The sequence below is a fragment of the Protopterus annectens genome, chromosome 10.part0, assembly GCF_019279795.1.
Source record: "Protopterus annectens isolate FY-2018-M chromosome 10.part0, PAN1.0, whole genome shotgun sequence".
In the NCBI taxonomy this organism is placed as follows: Eukaryota; Metazoa; Chordata; order Ceratodontiformes; family Protopteridae; genus Protopterus; species Protopterus annectens.
Window position 1 is genome coordinate 534,171,306 of NC_056744.1, and position 20,215 is coordinate 534,191,520.

At 34.7% G+C, this 20,215-nt stretch overlaps 1 protein-coding gene across 1 annotated transcript in view; it reads right to left on the reverse strand.

The window, feature by feature from the left end:
• The window catches only part of PBX1 (PBX homeobox 1), a 1,500,039-nt gene that overhangs the window by 443,596 nt on the left and 1,036,228 nt on the right, over positions 1-20,215 (reverse strand). The window contains exon 5 of the mRNA XM_044085392.1: positions 7,015-7,150. Within this exon, the coding sequence (XP_043941327.1) occupies positions 7,015-7,150 (136 nt within the window). The remainder of the gene's footprint in view (positions 1-7,014; positions 7,151-20,215) is intronic.

Consider the following 20,215-nt stretch of genomic DNA (forward strand, 5'->3'; position numbering starts at 1 on the left):
AACCTTTTCAAATCTTACCTAACTCAAACACGGAGTTGCATCTGTTCCAACCCAGGATAAACTACCTGAACATACATGGAAACATATCTATAACCCATGTATGTGGTATAAAAAGACATACCAAGGATCGTACTATCTCTCTCACTTGTGTATTGAAACATATCCAGTCCACTGTATAATTATGCTTTATACCACCAAATGTAACCACAGTGAATTGTGCATGAAAGCAATTTTATAATGCATTAATACAAGCTTTCTATTGTACAGCTACAGTAATCATGTTCATGCTATATTGTATTATCTAACACTGTTTTTAGTGGAGCTTTTCTCCCCAGGCCTCTGCTGAAAATGGGCAGCTTTCCCAGTCCGACTTTCACGCTAAACAAATGTAAAATAAAGAAATAAATATAAAAATAAAAATTAGATAGGTATGATTCTGAAAACTTATAAAACTTAATCTTTAAACATACAGAATTAAAAAGCTGTTTTCCATATTCCCATACTGTCTCACAACAGAATTTATAGAAGACACTAATAGTGATAAAACTTTAGGGTAGATGATGAAGGATGTTTTGTTTTGGATAATTGTCTTATTACCAGTGGATGGTATTATGAGAAAATTTAATGTAGTTGATAGGGGTTGGACATTGAGTTGAAGCATCAACCAGTTTGATGTTTCTAAAATATATCGAATAATGGGTAAACTAAAAAGTTATCCATATTTAAAAAATACATATCTATGATTTTATCCAACAAACCTCATCAAAATCAGTATTATCAGATCTGTATAACACTTTTCTGAACTACAAAGCCTTAATAAATGAGGTATACTGGAATTACTTTAAAAAGGCAAATTTTCCTAACCTGTCCCATACCAACCATTAATTAATACTGAAACCCACAAAGAAAACAATCTAGTCTCCATTTTGGAAAATATTTACTTGCAAAATTTTATATAGTATATTTTATACTGTGTATAGGATTAATAAAATAATAAAAGTGATACTCTGTTTTGAAGGTGTAGCAAAATGGTGAAAGCTGATTGGCAACATACCTATTATGAATCTGCAGTTTGAGTTATTTTCCAAAGCTGATTCATAACATATTTTTAATTATGAATGCAGCCCAATATCTGAATTGTGTGTTATTTTCTACATATTTGCTAAGTTTTTATGGGCATCATTTTGAAGTAAGTAAAGACAATAACAAAGAATTATGGAAAAAGCCTAATTCAACTTCATTTCTTAATTTATTAACATAACCACTATATAATAAATACACGCAAAGCTAAATATTCTAATGTGAATTATAAATTCTGTCAAAAATTGGATTTACTTTTGGAGAAATATAATAAACATCTGTTTAATCTTTGACCTATAATCACAATGACATGGACATACCTTGTAAAAAGTTAGTTTAGATAGTGTTAAGGTTCATAGCCAGATGTGGACTAGTATGAACATTGTCTTGGGCCCAGGTACAGTGGGATTGGTACTGATACCAGTGATTTGTCTTCAGAGATTGGCAGTGCTACTAGCATGACTACTGCATACTTTATTTGGAGATTGGCAGCACCAGTGTTAGTTCTATATACCTTCTTATATCCGTGGAGTTAAGTCCACGGTTGACATTGAACTCCACAGCCATTCAATAGGCATTCTGGCTCTTGAATGCAGTGAATTAAAGAAAAATACCTAAGGCTATTTATTAAAAAAAAGAAAAAGAACAAAGCAGGTTGTTTGCAATGTTGAATGCATTTCAACACAACTGAATTTGTTGTTGGTGATATAAAGCAGTCACTTCAGTGAAGAGGGTGCATTTAAATTAGAACTTACACTAGTGGTGCTCATTTATTGAACTACGTCTTTGCTGTCTGGCATTTTCCCTGACTGTGATCCTGCAGACACAGACAAAAAGAAACAATCATTTTAATAAAGGCTCAATATCTTACTGTTAAAAATAAAAATCATTATTTTTCTGGGGATGGCAGATATCAGATCATCTTTGTGGCTTGGTGGGAAGTGACATAATGTTTGTATTTAACAGTAAGTTGAATACATTACTGTGATCATTCTTACACATCCAGTATCAGAGATGAGATAAAGATACGAAGAAAACGCCTGCCTTTGAAAATGCCTGAGGAGGCATTCTCTGTACAATATGTCTTTTATAAACAGGATGAAATATTATACAGTGGTCATTTGTTTCTTGAACTTCTTTCACTTCCATCCAAATCTAAAACCACAGTCTATATTGTGTGTGAAAGAACAGGGAGACCAGATTATTGCTGAATAATCATTATAGGGTTTGTCTAGCAGCAGCACATTTGCAACAAGCTGAATATGTTACTGTATTCATTACACCATTCACTTTCTTCCAATCAAACAGTGAAAGTTAAATCCACAACATAAAGAAATAAGACCTTGATTATAAACCAGGGGACTCACGTTTCACTAATGGCTAAGCACTTGATGAAGCTTGTGGAGGAGAGAAATGATGAGGCTTTGACTGCTCACCTCTCCTCAGAAGGAACATGTAGAAGCATGTTGGCATGTGAAAGATTATGGGTAAAACTTGACAACTCTAGCAATGATAATGCAGTCTTACAGTTAACACAACCCACGTTAGGGTAGGCACTTTTATGACATGTTACCATTGGCACTTTTATGACATGTTACCATTTTGGTGGCAAAAGGTCCTACACAGTGCCTTTACACATGCCTCCTTGACGTCTGCCCAGAATATCAATAGGAATAGTGCTAACAGAAAAAAAAATGTCCCAATGCATGACATTATATATAACAGTGAAGGTATCTGAGTTCAACTTTGCCTCCCATCCATTGTTTTCACCTTCCTTTTCCCTCTCTGACAATGAAGGCTTTGGGCAGGGGGAGATACAATTTAAGATGTGGCAATCTCTCACTCCCTATTCCTTTCATCACAGTTGACCCCATCCAGGGGAGTAGTAGTGGAAATGGGTGGTCTTGGGCTAAGGGAAGGTATGATGGGCACCTGATGATCATGGGTTACAGAAAAAAACACACAAACATTGGAGGTGTACACAGAATGTGTCTCTCTTACAGGATGAGGGGGTTAGTAAGAAAATATGTATATATGCAACTAATTGACAGTAACAAGCTGAAATATATTACTGTGGTCATTTATTCTTTCACTTTCATTCCACTATAACATGTTTTGAAGGAAGGGCTGCAGAAAGCACCAAGGTGGAATATATTATTGTGGCTATTTCAGTTTTTTCTTTCACTTTTCTCTCAGTCTAATTTCATAAGGGTGCAAAAAGACGTTTCTTTTTTAGTGGGATATGAGGTATCTGAAAGCACAAAGCAGGCCTAATCACTGTTGAATGAACTTATTTAGGGAATTGTTCTGTCTACAGGCAACAAGTCAAAACACATTAAGTAGGTCCTTATTTCTTTCATTTTCACCCCACATGAACATCAGATGGGTACATATTATGCAAAGAATACTGTGATTATTACACACGCGCACACACACACACACACACACACACACACATGGGATGGCAGGATTAGCAAAGGGACCAAATATTCAAATCTAAGCATGAGGACATGATTACAATCACTTTAAACTGACTACACAATATATTTAAAACACACACACACACACACACACACACACACACACACACACACACACACACACACACACACAATATCGCATTTTATGTCTGCACTAGAAATAGAAATACAGTTAAACTAACTGAATGACATTGCACCATACTAGATGAAAGTCTGCTGGTTTTTATTCCTTGGAGATTTCACCAACTCATACCTCTCAATCTCCTAGCCTAAGAATTGTGGACAAAGTCAATAACAGTGACTGGACAAAGGCCCAAAATCAGGAACAGATTTTAAATATTGCTCTTATAAACAATAAAGTCTGTCATATGAATTGTGAATGTTTATTTAATATATATTGGTTTTATGCATTGTCTGTATGTATTATTAACATGCTTGATTGCAGATATGACTGATGTTTGATTTGCCTTTATATAATGACTAACTAGTTGATATCTGGCGTTAGGTGGTAGTTGCAATATTCACATATGCCTAAAAATATCTGGGCATGGTTCCCGGTATTGGAAGATTTTATTCCTATGATAGATAGGTTTATTTTATGAAATACGAGGTGTTTTTTAACGAGCTTACATTATGCATTTTTTAGTTAGGTAAACAAACATTATTTGTTTGTAAATACGGGTGCCATAAGTTAATATAATTGTTGTTATAAACTTGGACTGAACATATTAGTATGCAACGCAAGATTTTAACAAATATTGTTCATGATTTATAATACAAGGTACTGTTGGATTTTGTTATTAAAGTCCATGGATAATGTGCAGAGAAGTCTTAATGATTTATATTTTGTTAATCTATGTTAATAGATGATGAACTATACAGTTTTTATGTAAGACATCTTCACATATTTGCGCTTTAACACTGACAGTTATTAGGAAGATCTATGTCTTTAAAAAGTTTTGGACTCATTGTCTTTTTAAATTATCTAATTACTGCTTTTGATTGCTTAATTGAAAGTTTGTTTCTGTATAAAAGAAAGTGGCTTTTTTCTGTTTAATTGTAACCTGATGAAGCGCACCTGAGTGTGCGTGAAAGCGCTCGTTCTACATTAAACCTTTGTATTTTATTTTTTCATGGTGGTTCCTTGCAGTTTGTTTATCTTCATAAACAATAAAGTTGCTATAGTAGCAGTTGTTTTCATTATCATGCCTTTTCTGCAGGATATGAAGTCTGAAACACAAACGTCTGTCATTATTTAGTGACTATGATCCTCGAAGATTTGGTAGAAAGACAATATGAGGCAGAAATCTGGATTTTCTTTCAAATTCTGGCCATTTGACAGGTTTGCATTAAGCCCTTTTTAGCTTAGTACCATAATGTAGATAAAGCAGCAAAAATATTTTCAGAGGTTAAGTTGCACAAGATTCAGAATAATGTTTATGCTATCTTCACTTTTGTATTAGGGGAAACAAAATGTTAAGCAAAATCAAAGGTGACCCTGAAGATGAGGGACTCTTGATAAGCATTGAGCTGAACATTGACAATTAAAGGACTATTCCTGAAATGCTGTTGTTTGCAGATGGACAAAAGAAAAAAAAGCATACTGGCAGCATGTTACCAGTGGCATAAATTTACTAATCATTTTGTTTCTTATTCAGCTTATTCATTGAAAACACTGAATCTGCCCAGTATGTCAAAAATAATCTCTCGGGAAAGTGAGTTCTTGGTCTATACATAAAGCTAGGCATTCTGCATGTTCCTTCCCCGTGTTGCTCTAAATAACTGGTCACTTAGAGAAAGAACTCAAATGTGTCTGGCATACAGTTTTAAGTTCTCTTAGGTCCTGGACTCGATCTACTATGCAGCAGTTTTAATTTGAGTTGATTTCAGTCAAATAAATGAAATCATATTTGAAATGTAAAGTAGTACCCTGTAAAACTGACATAAGCAATAACAGCTAGAACTAGTAATACAACAAAACATTTTTATGTTTTGGTCATCTCACCTCCCCACTGTTGAACACAAGTTGTGGGGTAGCCAATAATCACTTACTTTTGTCCATGCCTTCTGAAGGATGAGCAGCAGAACCCCTCTAACTGTTATAGTACAGGCCACTTTTCAGAAAATCCTTTACATGCTTTCATCCTTCCATCAGTGTAAGCAAGACTCTAATGCACATCTCTACATTTTTCAGAACTGCTGCAGATGTCATTTGAGTATCCCTGGTACTTATGTGCCATCAGTTCCCCATGCATCTCCAGAGGACACACTTAATGATCTCCTGCCCTCACTCCAGCCACCCCCTTTGGAAAAGGTTGTCCAATCCTTCCTACCCCATCGTAGGTTAGCTGTCTACCACCTAGACACTGGCAGTACTAGCTCAGCTGTAGTTGGGTAGATGCCCCATCTCCATACCATGGAGTCACTTGAATGTAGCACTGAAGGATGATAACATCCTGGATTTTTTATCAATCAAATATATACACAGATGAAAAAAAACTGGGCACAGAATAAGAGGCTATCACCATTCTTTTTATGTAAGCTTAATTCAAATCTGGAAAACCACTCCAGACAAAAAGAGAAACCCTTTCAGTTAACGCTTTTTTACAGTCAACATCCAAATAGCAGCACTTCTTTAGTCTCAATAACCATTTAGTTTAGTTAACTAAAGTCAATTAATTTAGTCAATTAACCATTTAGTCTCAATAACCATTTAACTATTCAAATTAAACTCTTTAATAAAGAAGAAAAATTACTGAAGTAAAAACTCAGAAATAGTAAATTCACAAGCTAAGCACCACTGACTTATTGTTGCTACATTGATGTATGGGTTTATCAACTGTCCATCAAAGTAACAGAAAGTTAAACACAGGGAGTCAGACATACATTTAAAGTCCACCTACAAAACACATGCAATGTTTCATGTGCAATGAATGACACTAAATTCAAAACTGATTGGTGGTTAAAAGTCACATGATCATGATTTACACTATGCCATTTTTTGCACTGGTTTTAATATCAGATGAAGCACTGAATGCGAAAGCTTATGTATGTTTTGTTGTTGGACTTTAATTATTCTTCCATGTTTCTGTGCTTGGGTTTTCTGCTCCCTTTTTGAACTTCACTTTATAGTATGGATTACTTGTTCTTGAGCTTGGCTTTTGTAGTTTTATCAGCTGTCCTCCCAGAATATGCCAAATTAGAATACTGCTCTTGAGGAAACCCAAATAAACATTTAAAAGTAAGACTGCCACATTCAAAAATGTAAATTAACTAAGTAAGTTTTATTTAGTTTTGTTGTCTTATATGGTACAAAACATTTGTTCCCACTATAAATGTCTTAAATACTTCCACTGATACAAGAAAGAGATGATGAACTAAATAGCACATGTTAATACAAGGCAAAACTGCAACACACCTATTTGTTTTTTCTTAAAGGGCATACCAGCCTTACCTGTGAGACAGTGATTGCACACTTTTTGGCCAGCTCCTCTTTGGCTTCCTCACTGGGATAAGGGTTGCTAAGGTGGGAGTAGAAGTATTCATTAAGAATTTCTGTAGCCTGCTTGTTAAAATTTCTCCGCTTCCTCCTTTAAACAAAACAAAAAATAACCAAAAATTAAACTTGGCACAGATAAGTAAAATTAGTAGAGAAGAGAAATAACTTCTGGTATATCAGTCACCAAAACTACTATTACAACCACTGGTAACACAAACCCCATAGGTGCAGAGATCAGCTTGATACAGTTATTTAACCAAAAACTATACCATGCTTGATGATGGAAGGGTTCCCCTAATGTGTTTTATTGCTTTACCAGTATCTATGCAAGCAAACACTGGCATAAAAGTCAGAAGAGTAAAAGGAGTAAGGGTGGAATAACGTTTGTGAATTCTGACGGGCTCTAATACTTTGAAAATAAGCTACATTTATAACAGGAAAACAATGCAATTTACGTCAGATTATCCCTGAAAAAAAATCACATATTTATATAACAAATCAAATATTTTCAATTATTATTTTAAAAGGCACAAGACAAACACTTACTTTTAAAGTACTTTTTAAAAACATGTTATTCTTTTTTTTTTTAAAATGCACATGAACCAAGAGCTACCTGTTTTCTTAACTGCAGGACAGAACAAGCAGCTTCTTACTTCAATGCCACTGAATCATTACATGATTAGTGATTTCATTTTATTTATTTATTTATTGATTTATTTACTTATTTTTGTTAACTGGGATAGTCCAGCACAGCAACATAATCCCTTTTCAGTGCAGTAATGGGGAGAAAAACTACACAATAATTCATAATGCACTTTGTTACAGTGGAGATTACAATAAACAATATACAATAATACTAAAATGCTTGCTAATTGTTATGATAAGACACAAGCAAATATAATGTGAGGTATACATAATAACTTCTAAATGAGAAATGGTGAAGTAGATGTGATAACCTCTTTAATAAGAGAGAGAGAAATAAGGAACAGTGGTAGGGAATAAAGTGAGAGAGTACAATTAGTTACAGTCAAGGACAAGTAACGAAGTGTAACTAGTTACTATTTATTGTGTAATGCATGGACAGTGTTGTGCTTTTACTAAGAAGTGCTTTTAATTAAGTTTTTTTTTTAACAAGTTGCAAGAACATGTACTGCTGGGTCTTCCAGATTCAACTTGTGATCAAGTTACTGCTACATTTTGTGCAGTAGGTATAAGGCTTGTTAAATAAAGCTACATGGGACACACTGGCTTTTAGCTCATTAGTTTACTCGTGAGTGTCCCAAACCCTCATGGTCACATGACATATGTCCCTACACAAGACTATCCCTTAAAGGAATACCACATACACCTTTAACTAGATACACCAACATTCTATAGCAAATACAGTTATGTGCGTAATACATCTGAGTCATAGTTATGTATATGCTGTGCTAGTGAGTTGTTAAGACCATAAACATACCATAAACTCAGTCAATGAAATACAATTAACTGTAAACATTACATAAACACACTGTATCTAAATGACCTATTCATTACTCTAGCATTTCGAACACAGATGCCTTTTATGGGTAGGTAAGGAGTCATCAGTCCATGGACATGAACTGGAAGATAGCAGTTCTTTGACTGCGTTATACATAGACCTTACAACACTCCCTAAATCTGAAGCCTCAGCTCCCTAATCAGCTAAAGACACGTTTCCAGGATTTTCAGGCATCTCAGACATCCAAGGCATTGAATTGTCTGACAAATAGCCTCGATCTAGTAATCTTTGAAAATGTCTGTAATTCCTTTTGTACAACTGAATATTTTCTCCTTGTAGAGACTGTGGTGATATTATCCTCATATAGCTTTACTTGAAGTGAGGTTTCAGTCAAGATTCTTATTCACTGTCACTCTCTTTTCCTTGTAGTAAAAAGATAAATCTGGCAATGTTACCATAATATTGCATCTGCATAATCTGTCCCTCTCTTCAATAATTCCGAAGTTTGAATTCTGCTTTCTGACACTAACAGGCCAAAAGGCATAGGCCACTTGGATATCAGCCTTTCTCCCATCAGCAGTTGTGAAGGTGACAGTCCTGTAGTCTAAAAATGCGGGAAGAATGTCCTTCTGTTCAAACTTATTAAAATTCATCATGTGTTTTGCAGTTTGGATTATATTCATTCCTCTTGTACATTTGACTGCATATATCTAAGAGAAAGTTAATATGCCCAACTCATAATTTCTGAAAATGTTGAATTATTGGCTAACAAACTGTGAATGATTGCCTGACTTGCACTTTTGATTTGTATATCACTTACACCAAATAATATAACAGAGACATTTACAGATATCTCTTCAGTTTTTCCATCCTTTTTTGTGTAATTTAAACCTCATGGGAAGAGTGAAAAAAAGGATTTTAAGTATAATCTATTTCCTATCTGTGTGAAAAAAATGCAACGTAGGCTACCGTATAAAACTTGGTCCTACCCCACTCAGTACTGTTTGTCCGTACACCCGATGAGGCTATAATGGATCCACAATGGTTAATTGAGAGTTTTAGTTTAAAACAATATTTTTATTTTTTAAAGGAGTCCAATAAATCCACTCGACCACCAAGGCAGATATAACAAATCTTTACTATATGGTAAGCGCTTTCATGCCCCACTGAGCACTTCTTCAGACAATACAAACATGTTAAAAGCATCCTTATATATACAATACTCTATATCAAGAGAACCTATCACATAAAAACATCAATAAAATCATTTAAACAATCTCCGCCCTCTCAAGAAAGGTTTTAAAGGAACTGGACCATTTAATCCTGGTGGTGCATCACTATGTAACCTAATGATCCAGTTGGTCTCCCTTTGTTCAAGAGTATTATTAAAATCTCCTAGTCTCATATTAGTTATTATCTGATCTAAAACTCTGAATTTAAATGTGTGTGTATGATCATTATTCACTACGTGTATATATATATATATATATATACGCATACACACACACACACACATACATATATGCATACACACGCACACACACACACACACACACACACACACACACACACACACACACACACACACAGACAGACACACACACACACACACACACACACACACACACACACACACACACACACATATATATGCATACACACTCAAACACACACACACACACACACACACACACACACACACACACACACACACACACACACACACACACACACACACAAATACAGACAGAGACACACACACACATATATATGCATACACACTCACACACACACACACACACACACACACACACACACACACACACACACACACACACACACACACACACACACACACACACACACCTTTGGATGAAAAGGCTTATGAAATTCTAAATATGCATACATACAACAGTACAGTTTAACCTGTCACAGTGTTCTGCAAAAACCTTTAAAAAATGTATAAAGCCTTTGTATAAATGTACTAAATTATTTCACACTGTGAAATCAAAAGTATTTTAATGCACTTGTCAGATAGACAGCAGCAGTTACCTTAGCACTCCATTAAGCTCTGATCTAGACTTGGAATAAAAAAGGCTTATGTAGCTATGGATTGTTTTAAAGATAAGCCTAGCTTAGGGTTAAAATAGTAACAACTATAAAATTAGGATACTGTGTTCAATTACATACACACTTATAACTGAAGGATCTCAGACTACTTTACAAATATCACTGTATAAACTAAAAAAATAGTCAACAATCACAATTATTGTCACAAAATTTATATTCTACCAACTGCAAAGACAAAACCTTTCATTGTAACTAATGTTGTTTAGAAGATGATGTCCATTGAATGATTTTGCAAGAAAAGTGCAGCAAAACCATGAACTATATTGGCAGCTCAAATTAGACTGAGGAAGGGCTCCTGGGTTGAATGAAAATATTAACATCAGCAGTGTATTAAAGTTAAGAATGGCTCGTTTATAACATAATAACACTAGCACACCAGTTGGTGCTTTGAATGCAATTTGAGCTGTTTTAGTTGCTATTTTAATGTTTATTTTAATTTTTGTGAATTAAGATTATACATTGTTATGTTTATATGATGGCTATAACCTGACTTTGAGAGGAAAGGAGTTATTTGCTATGTTATAAGGTTATTAGTTGCATATAACAATTTTGTACATTTTAATGAAGTTTATTTATTAGATAGCACACACATGTTTATATTTAACAAGATATTGTGTGGTTTTAATTAACAGGGAGTGAGTTTAGAAGGGTCATGTGATTTTTCTGACTATTTAATGAGTGCTAATGAAAGTACAAAGATTTTTGTATTCTGAAGAATCTCGGTATTGACCGAGCGAAAATGCTTATATCACTGTTTTTTATGTGAAATAAAGTTCCTGATTATCTACAGTTGTTGCTACTACATTGGAGATATCCGGGTCCTGTGGCTATTGGGCAGTATTTTGATTCTTGGTTTGGTCTTTTTCACTGTTCTGCATCTTGTTTTGAACCCATGGCAGAAGGAACGGATTCGGGAAGTTTTCTGGAAACACCAACACTTCTTAAGGATGGCTCCAGTAACTTGGGGTGAATTTAAACAAGTTTTGGCCCTTTTAACACAGCTTTCCAACAATATCCATGAATGGAGCACGGAACTGAGCACAGGGTTGCCTGGCAACCAACTACAGCTAACAGAGCAACAAAGGAAGCGGGTCACACCTTCTGCGCCGAACGCTAGTAACAGTGTGGACGATGAGCTTCCTTATAACATCCCACAGAGTAACGGCAAGGCTTCTACATCGCACAAAAGAACTGGTATGACCCACAGAACCAGAACGGATGACAATCACAATGAATTTAATTTCGGCGCTTGGACTGTTAAACAGTTCCACTTTAATCAAGGTAATTCAAACATTGGTTTTAACAAAAACATTGAGGACAATTTCAATGGTTTTAGGGACAAACTGTACGTGTTCAAGAGTAATGAGTTTGAGATAGATTATCTCAAAGAATGCGTACAAGTTAACCAAGTCCCTAAGGGGCTTCGGTTATATAAGTTCCCTAATAGTGCACAACCAGGGACTGTTTTTTATGATCAACTGTGTGAAATTTTTAGCAAAGCTGGAATTGATATGCTTAAGTTAATGATTGCTGACTATGAGACCAAAGCCGATATTTTGTTAAAAGAGTTGAATGCTTTGAATCACAATGTAACTAATGACAATAATTTTACTAGTGTTAAGAAAAACTATGACAATGTATTTTATGAAGTGGACCAATACTGTGTAAAAATACTGAATAGAAAAATTAAGAAATTAGAATGAGACCTGTTTGAATATAGAGAGGGAATAGCTTACCCCGCCCCCAGAAGTGGGGGATGGAAAACAATGCTGATACTGTTTTTGTAGATAGGATAAACGGGACAAATAGTAATGGTAACTATTCTAGACCTGGAACGGAGGCCCTTAGAAGAAGTGAAAGAATAGCGGAAAAGGAAAGGAAGCAGTCTTTCCAGGATTTTCAGCATCCTTCCACCAGAGGGGGGAGGGGGACGAGATACCAACACAAGGGCTGGAACCGCCCCCCGAATTGAAATCTGTGGAAATATTAACTTCTACCACAGAATTACAAAATATTGGTGGTAAACAGGTCATTTGTAGAAAAGGTAATTTCACTATATTCAATTTTACCGAATTGATACCCACTAAAGAGTATTTTGATTTGTTTTCTAGGGGATGTCATTTTGTTCCCTCTCGTCCCTCTAATATGACAAATATGTTGATTGACTTAAAACTATTTATTAGGCAATTGAATTTAGCTATATTTTTCAAGGGTCAAACTAACACCAATACAGGATTGACAAGGTTTAGTACTTTCAATCCCTCTATCCACTCCTCCCTTAAGGTCTTTGAGGAATTCGTAGAAAGAGATATTAGGAATGTGGAACGGTTTAAGAGTAACACTTACCCTGTCAATCTTAGTGACAAGGAGATGAAACTGATAGATTTTTTGAAACAAGAAAAGTGTAGACTAATGAAACCTGATAAGGGGGGAGGTGTAGTTTTGATGTATATAGTGGACTATGATTCTTGTTTACATAATATGTTACAGGAAACAGATCAATATGAACTTATCACTAAATGAAATCAACATTGCGCACTCCAAAATAAGCTATTATTTATATGATCACCTACTACAAGGTACTATTAATAAGCGTTTATATAATTATTTACACGTGGAAAAGCCAAGAATCCCAGTAATTTTTGGCATCCCTAAGACCCACAAAGGTCTAGATCCAATTAAATTTAGGCCGATTGTTTCTGGTGCAGGAAGTACTGCTGAACCCTTGGCGAAGTTTATAGATTATACTGTGAAAAAATTTTTATCTTCTATCACATATATTTACAAGGATTCTTGGGACTTTTTGAAAGGAATCGATCAACAGAAATTTGATGTGCACCTTTTAATGGTCACTATCAATATTGTAGAACTTTTTCCAAGTATTCCACACTCGATAGGATTGGAATGGTTCAAGGAGGTTTTAGTATCTGAATCTGGCCTTGATAATAACATCATTAATTTAACTTTAGAATTTATGGAAATTGTTCTTGAAAACAATTTCATTCATTTCAATGGGGAGTTTTACCGCCAAAAGAAAGGTGTGGCGATGGGGGCCCCTTGTGCTTCATTATATGCCAACTGTATGTTACACTATTGGGAGCAGAAACATGTCTTTGAGAGTCGATGGTCTGAGTTTATAGGACATTATATGAGATACCTTGATGATATCTGTTTGTTGTGGAAAGGTACCAAGGAAGACTTAAATTGGTTCTTGGTGTATATTAATAACAGCACGGGGTTTTTGAATTTCACTTATAACATTGACCACAACAAATTAAATTACTTAGACGTGACTCTATTTAAAGATTATGATAATCAGTGCTTCCAATCAAAGCTATATAGGAAAAGTACATTCTCAAACTCATATCTCCACTTTGATAGTGGACATCCCTTTTATCAGAAGAAAAGGATAGTCAAGGGTCAGATTATTAGAGCACCGAGAACATCTAGTACTTTTGAAAGTTTTGTGGAGGAAGTTAACATCATTGGGGCATTGTCTGAAGAAAAGGATTACCCCAGGACATTGATTGACCATATGATTCAGGAGGTTACAGTAAACAGAGATTTGAAGTATTTTCCTTTGTTAGGAACTGGGTTATCTACTCCCGACCAAGAAATAGAATTAAAATAACTAGATTCCAAGAATAATTTCATTCACACTTTTTCCACCAGTTCCCATAAAATTTAACAGATTATTTCAAAATATTGGCCTATATTAGCTTTACATGGCGAAGCAAAACAGTATGTTCCATCCTGCCCCCATTTTGTAAGGAAAAGGGATGCCAATTTAAAGGAACTGTTTGAGCAAAACGGAGATATTGGATCAAGAATAAACAGGATAAAAGTGGGTACACATAAATGCGGTTCCTGTAAACAGTGTAGTTTTATGTTTAATCAGGACACAGTTTTCATCCCTTCTAGAAAATGTAGATTTAAATCCACCAACTATTTTAATTGTGGAACTAAAGGGGTGATTTACTTAGGAATATGTGTGAATTGTTATAGTTTTTATGTGGGCAAAACGGAGCGGCAATTGAGGAGAAGAGTTTACGAGCATTTTTATGATGTTTCTAAGGGCAAAGAAAACAATGCTTTTTTTAAGCATTCACAGGTGTGTGAACACATGGATTTAAAGTTCATGGTTTTAGAGCAGTTGATACCAGATTTGAGAGGTGGTAACTGGGAAGCCAGGCTTGAAAACCGTGAACTATATTGGCAGCTCAAATTAGACTCAGGAAGGGCTCCTGGGTTGAACGAAAATATTAACATCAGCAGTGTATTAAAGTTAAAAATGGCTCGTTTATAACATAATAACACTAGCACACCAGTTGGTGCTTTGAATGCAATTTGTGCTATTTTAGTTGCTATTTTAATGTTTATCTTAATTTTTGTGAATTAAGATTATACATTGTTATGTTTATATGATGGCTATAACCTGAGTTTGAGAGGAAAGGAGGTATTTGCTATGTTATAAGGTTATTGGCTGCATATAATAATTTTGTACATTTTAATGAAATTTATTTATTAGATAGCACACACATGTTTATATTCAACAAGATTCCGTGTGGTTTTAATTAACAGGGAGTGAGTTTAGAAGGGTCATGTGATTTTTCTAACTATTTAACGAGTGCTAATGAAAGTACAAAGATTTTTGCATTCTGAAGAAGCTCAGTACTGACCGAGTGAAAGCGCTTATATCACTGTTTTTTATGTGAAATAAAGTTCCTGATTATCTACAGCTGTTCCTACTACATTGGAGATATCCGGGTCCTGTAGCTATTGGGCAGTATACATAAATTATTATGCCAACAACATGAGGCACTAGCCAAAAAGTACTGAGACGAAAGGGGGTGGTCAACTGTACATACACTTCTGCAGGGAATAATCATGAAGGAGGGGAAGGCCTAAACTAAAGATGAGCAGTATCTTAGAGACAAATTGGAATGGGGGTCTACCCTACAATAACTGGGTCTACCATGGAATAAACACTGTCTTACAGATAAAGCTGGGGAGTGATATGGAAGGAGGGTCTATATAAGGCAGAAACACAATCTTGGAATGTGGAATGAGGGTGTGTGTCAGAAAGCACCACTATATAATTGTTTTTATCTGTTATTTACATTTGTTTTGTAAATCAAATTAATTTATTGATATTACAGTTACTAATTCTTTTCAATTTGCAGAGTAATTTGGACTTATCCAATCTGAGATTGTTTTAGATATTGATGCTTTTATATATGTTTCTATATTAGGAAAGTTTAATCCTCCCTCTCTCCATGGTCTGATATGATGTATTAAAGCTATTCTGTTTCGTTTGGGAAACCATAAACATTTTATTAGGCATGAATTTATTTCTTTAAGTATATATTTTTTCTGGTAACAGTTGTATTGTCAAGGCTATATATATAGGATCTTGGGCAGTAAAACCATTCTTATTATCTGTAGTCTATCTTCAAATGTTAATATTATTTTGTTCCATTTTTCACAGAGATTTTAATTGTATTGATGACATTATTGTAGTTTTTTTCAGACTAATTCATTATTATCCTTGCATAACTCAATTCCTAGATATTTTAAGGTAGATTCTTGTTTCCCTATGATGTGATCCCCCTTAGTCTGCAGTTCTTTTTTTATTTAAAAATAAAAATTGTGATTTTGATTTATTGAAATGGAGTCCTGAAGTCATGTGAAATTTGTCAGTTAATATATCTAATTCTTTTAATGTATTTTTTGTATCAGATAATATTAGTAAAATGTCATCAGCAAATAAACTTACTTTAGAATTGTATTGTTCATAAACATCTATTCCACTGATTTTTATATTGTTACGAATTGAAAATGCAAATATTTCAATAGCCAGAGCAAATAGAATTGGTGACATGGGACATTGTTGTTAAGTGCCTTTTGTTATACGTATAGATTTTGAGGTAAAAGGACCTAACTTGACATTCACTAAATTATTTGTATATATATTCATTAGAAGATGAACAAAGGATGCAGGAAATTCAAATAGCATTAGGATTTTGAATAAATAGTACCAATTTAGGGCTCAATGGCTTTCTCTGTATCTAAGCCAAAGAGTGTTTCTTTATTTTTTTTATTAACATAATCTATAAGAGAAATTATCCTTTTAATATTGTCATGTGTGTGTCTATGATATATAAATCCAGTTTGATCATTATTTATTGTTTTGGATAGTGGTATTTTCATTCTGTTAGTTAATATTTTCATAAATATTTTATAGTCATTATTTAATAATGGTATAAGTCTATATGAGATACAGAGGTTTGGAGATTTGTTTTCTTTTTAGTATTGGTGTGATTAAGGAATATTTTCGAGAGGGTAGTATTAAAGCTTTGACTGAATTTCTGATAGAGTTTTATGGAAGAGGGATAGTATCTTTGAAGGAAAAAGTTTATGTATTTCCATAATTATGCTATCTATTCCTGGAACTTTTTTTACCCTCTTTTATTGTATCTGTAATTTCTTTGTAAGAAATGGGTGTTTGCAGATCTAGTTTTAAGTTTTCTGTTTTTTTTTTTTTTATATTAGAACATTTTTCATCTAGATTCAATTAATCGATATGTATATTTTCTTTTTGGAAATGCTCCATATAGTAATTTCTAAAGGCATCAAGAATGTCACCTATATCCGAGACATTTTCCCTTTCTTTTTATGGAAGATACTTTTAATGTTATTAGCTTTTGACTGTATTTTGATTCTTGTGTATAAATTATGTAGATATTTGGGAGAATTGGCCAAGTTATTAGTTTTTAGTTTTTCTAAAGGTAAACTAGTTTTATGTTAGAATTTTGTTGCATTTATTGTTTAATACTTCTACTTTCTTTTTCATCTCCAAATGATTTTGATTTTTTTTCAGCTTTTACTGACAAAAGTTTGTATTGCACATATATTAATTCAGAATCCCATTCTCTGATTTTTTTATACCAAGTTAGGGTTTTACTACATATGTAAGATTTTAATGAGTCCATATCATGATTTTATTATCTGTGTAGTGCAATTAATATCTAAGAAGAACTGTAATTCAGATAATAACCAGGGTTTGAACTCTTTAATTTTAGTTATATATGCTGGACTTCTGGAGTTAAAGATTAATGGTTTATACCCATTTTGAAGTTTTAGTATCAATGAATTGTGCTCTGAAAAGGAGCAGGGAGTGATTGAGAACTGACTGATTTTAGAGTGTAAGTCATGGGCAGTAAATATTTTACCTATTCTAGTTTGGGTACAAAATCTGTGATCTTGATAGGAAAACAACAAAGATTTATCTTCTTTAAATTTGAAAGTATCTACAAGATGAAATTATTCTACCCACTTGTTTAAAGCTTTTGATACAGCAGATGTATGTAGCAGTCTTTTATTTGTAGTTTCAGAAATATCAAATATACAGTTAAAATCTCCTCTTAATATTAAGTTCCCTTTATAATTATTGGACATGAAATCCAATTGTTTTTTAACAGTTCCTGTTCCAATGCCTGGGAACCAGTATAGATTGGGCTATGGTCCATATTCTGTTATTATATGTAACTATTACTAATGCCATAAGGCCTTCTTTATCTTCATACTTGTAAATGATTTCTGGGTTAATCACATTCATTTTCCATAAAAGTGCTAGCCCTTTTGTCTTTGTCTTATAAGTGGATTGCTCCAATATCATATATTGCTTAGGATTCCATTTATAATTGTCATTTATTTTGAAATGAGTTTCTAGAAGGAAGACAATGTGTGCTTTGCTCAGTTTTAAATATTTTAGTAGATTTGATCTCTTGCTAGGATCGTTTAAGCCATTGGCATTTAAAGATAATAAAATTAAATCCATCTTAGGTTATCTAGACTATGTATTTTTCATTTTACTGTGACTATTAAACATTTCATTTGATAACTATAAATTATATGTTTGAGCTTTTAAATGAAATTATTAGTTTTATACTTTGAGTGTTTACCAATAAAGTAATGTTTCAGTCAGGCATACTAAAAATGTTTTTGCGAGATAACAAATTTAAATTCATAAATGTTAACAAAAAGTACAGTTGCGTACCTACCATAAATGTAGATGTTTGAGTGTATTCACTGTTGCAGTCATTACACTTGGGTTATCCTGCTGGCAGGCTACCCGCAGTCGGCACGAATTCCAAAGTCCTGGTCCAGCGTTGGCTGCTATCGCCTCTTCCCTGACATCAGTGTGCCATGGGTATAAAAGATGCAGCAGACACCATTTTCTTCAGTTTTTCTTGCCCCAGATGTCAGGTGCCCCCAAAAGGGTAGGGTGTAACAATTATGATCATAAAAAAGCATGCACATAACCTTCATCTACAAGCAAATACACCACATAGATTGTATAGAATAGATAGGCACAGATAAGTCCCAGCAAAGAAAAAGGGGGATGGTGGGGGTGTAATCTGGACTGCAGCAGTGAATACACTCGAACATCTACATTTCTGGTAGGTACACAACTGTACTATGTTCATTGTGTTACACTGTTGCAGTCATTACACTTGGGTTGAATCCCAAAGCGGAGGTTGGGTGACTGGGCCTAAATAGAGTTTGGAGTGGCTATGAGGCCCTGCACAACTGCAGTGGCAAAGCCTGCTCTGGACTTAGAGTAGAGGTAAATGGTAGTGCTTTGTAAAAGTGTGCACTGAAGTCCATGTTGCAGCCTCCAAAATATCCTTGGTTGGCACTCCTCTGAGGAAGGCTGCTGAAGTGGCTGCTGCTCTGGTAGAATGTGGCCTAATGCCCTTGGGAACTGATTTGCCATGTTGTGAATAGCAGAAACAAAAGCAGTGGCCTATCCATTTTGAAATAGTCTGCTTTTAAATGGCATTTCCCTTGGGAACCTGCAGCATATGCCACTAAGAGTTGCTCAGTCTTTCTGAAGGCTTTAGTCTTGTCCAAGTAAAAGCATAGCTGTCTGTGTATGTCCAAAGTATGCAGAAGTTTCTCCCCCTTATTCTGTGGGTTTGGATAAAAGGTAGGCAAATGTATGGTTTGGTTAAGAGCCACGCTGGACACTACCTTAGGCATAAATGTCGGGTTTGTCCTTAGAGAAACCCTGTCCTGATGGAAAATAATAAAAGGTTCCACAGCCATTAGTGCCTGTAACTCTGAGACTCTTCTTGCTGAAGTTATTGCTAGGAGAAGAGCGATTTTCCATGACAAGTATTTTATCTCTGCTGTATTGGCAGGCTCAAAAGGAGGCAGTGTGAGTTTTTCCAAAACAAAATTGAGGTCCCATGTAGGTATTGGAACTCTCCTTGGAGGTCTTATGTTTTTGGCCCCTCTGAGAAACTGTCTTAGCAGTGGATGAGAAAAAATAGGTGGGTCTGTATTGTAATGAAATGTCAGAGGCATGGATCTTAATTGATGAGAAGGATAGGCCTTTGTCCAGCATCTCAGTTAGATATTGCAAAATCTGAGGAATATTTGGTTCAAGTGAGTCAATTCCCTGCGCTTGGTTCCAAGCACAGAATCTCTTCCATTTTTCTGCATAAGATTTTCTGGTGCTTGACCTCCTGGCCTCCAAAA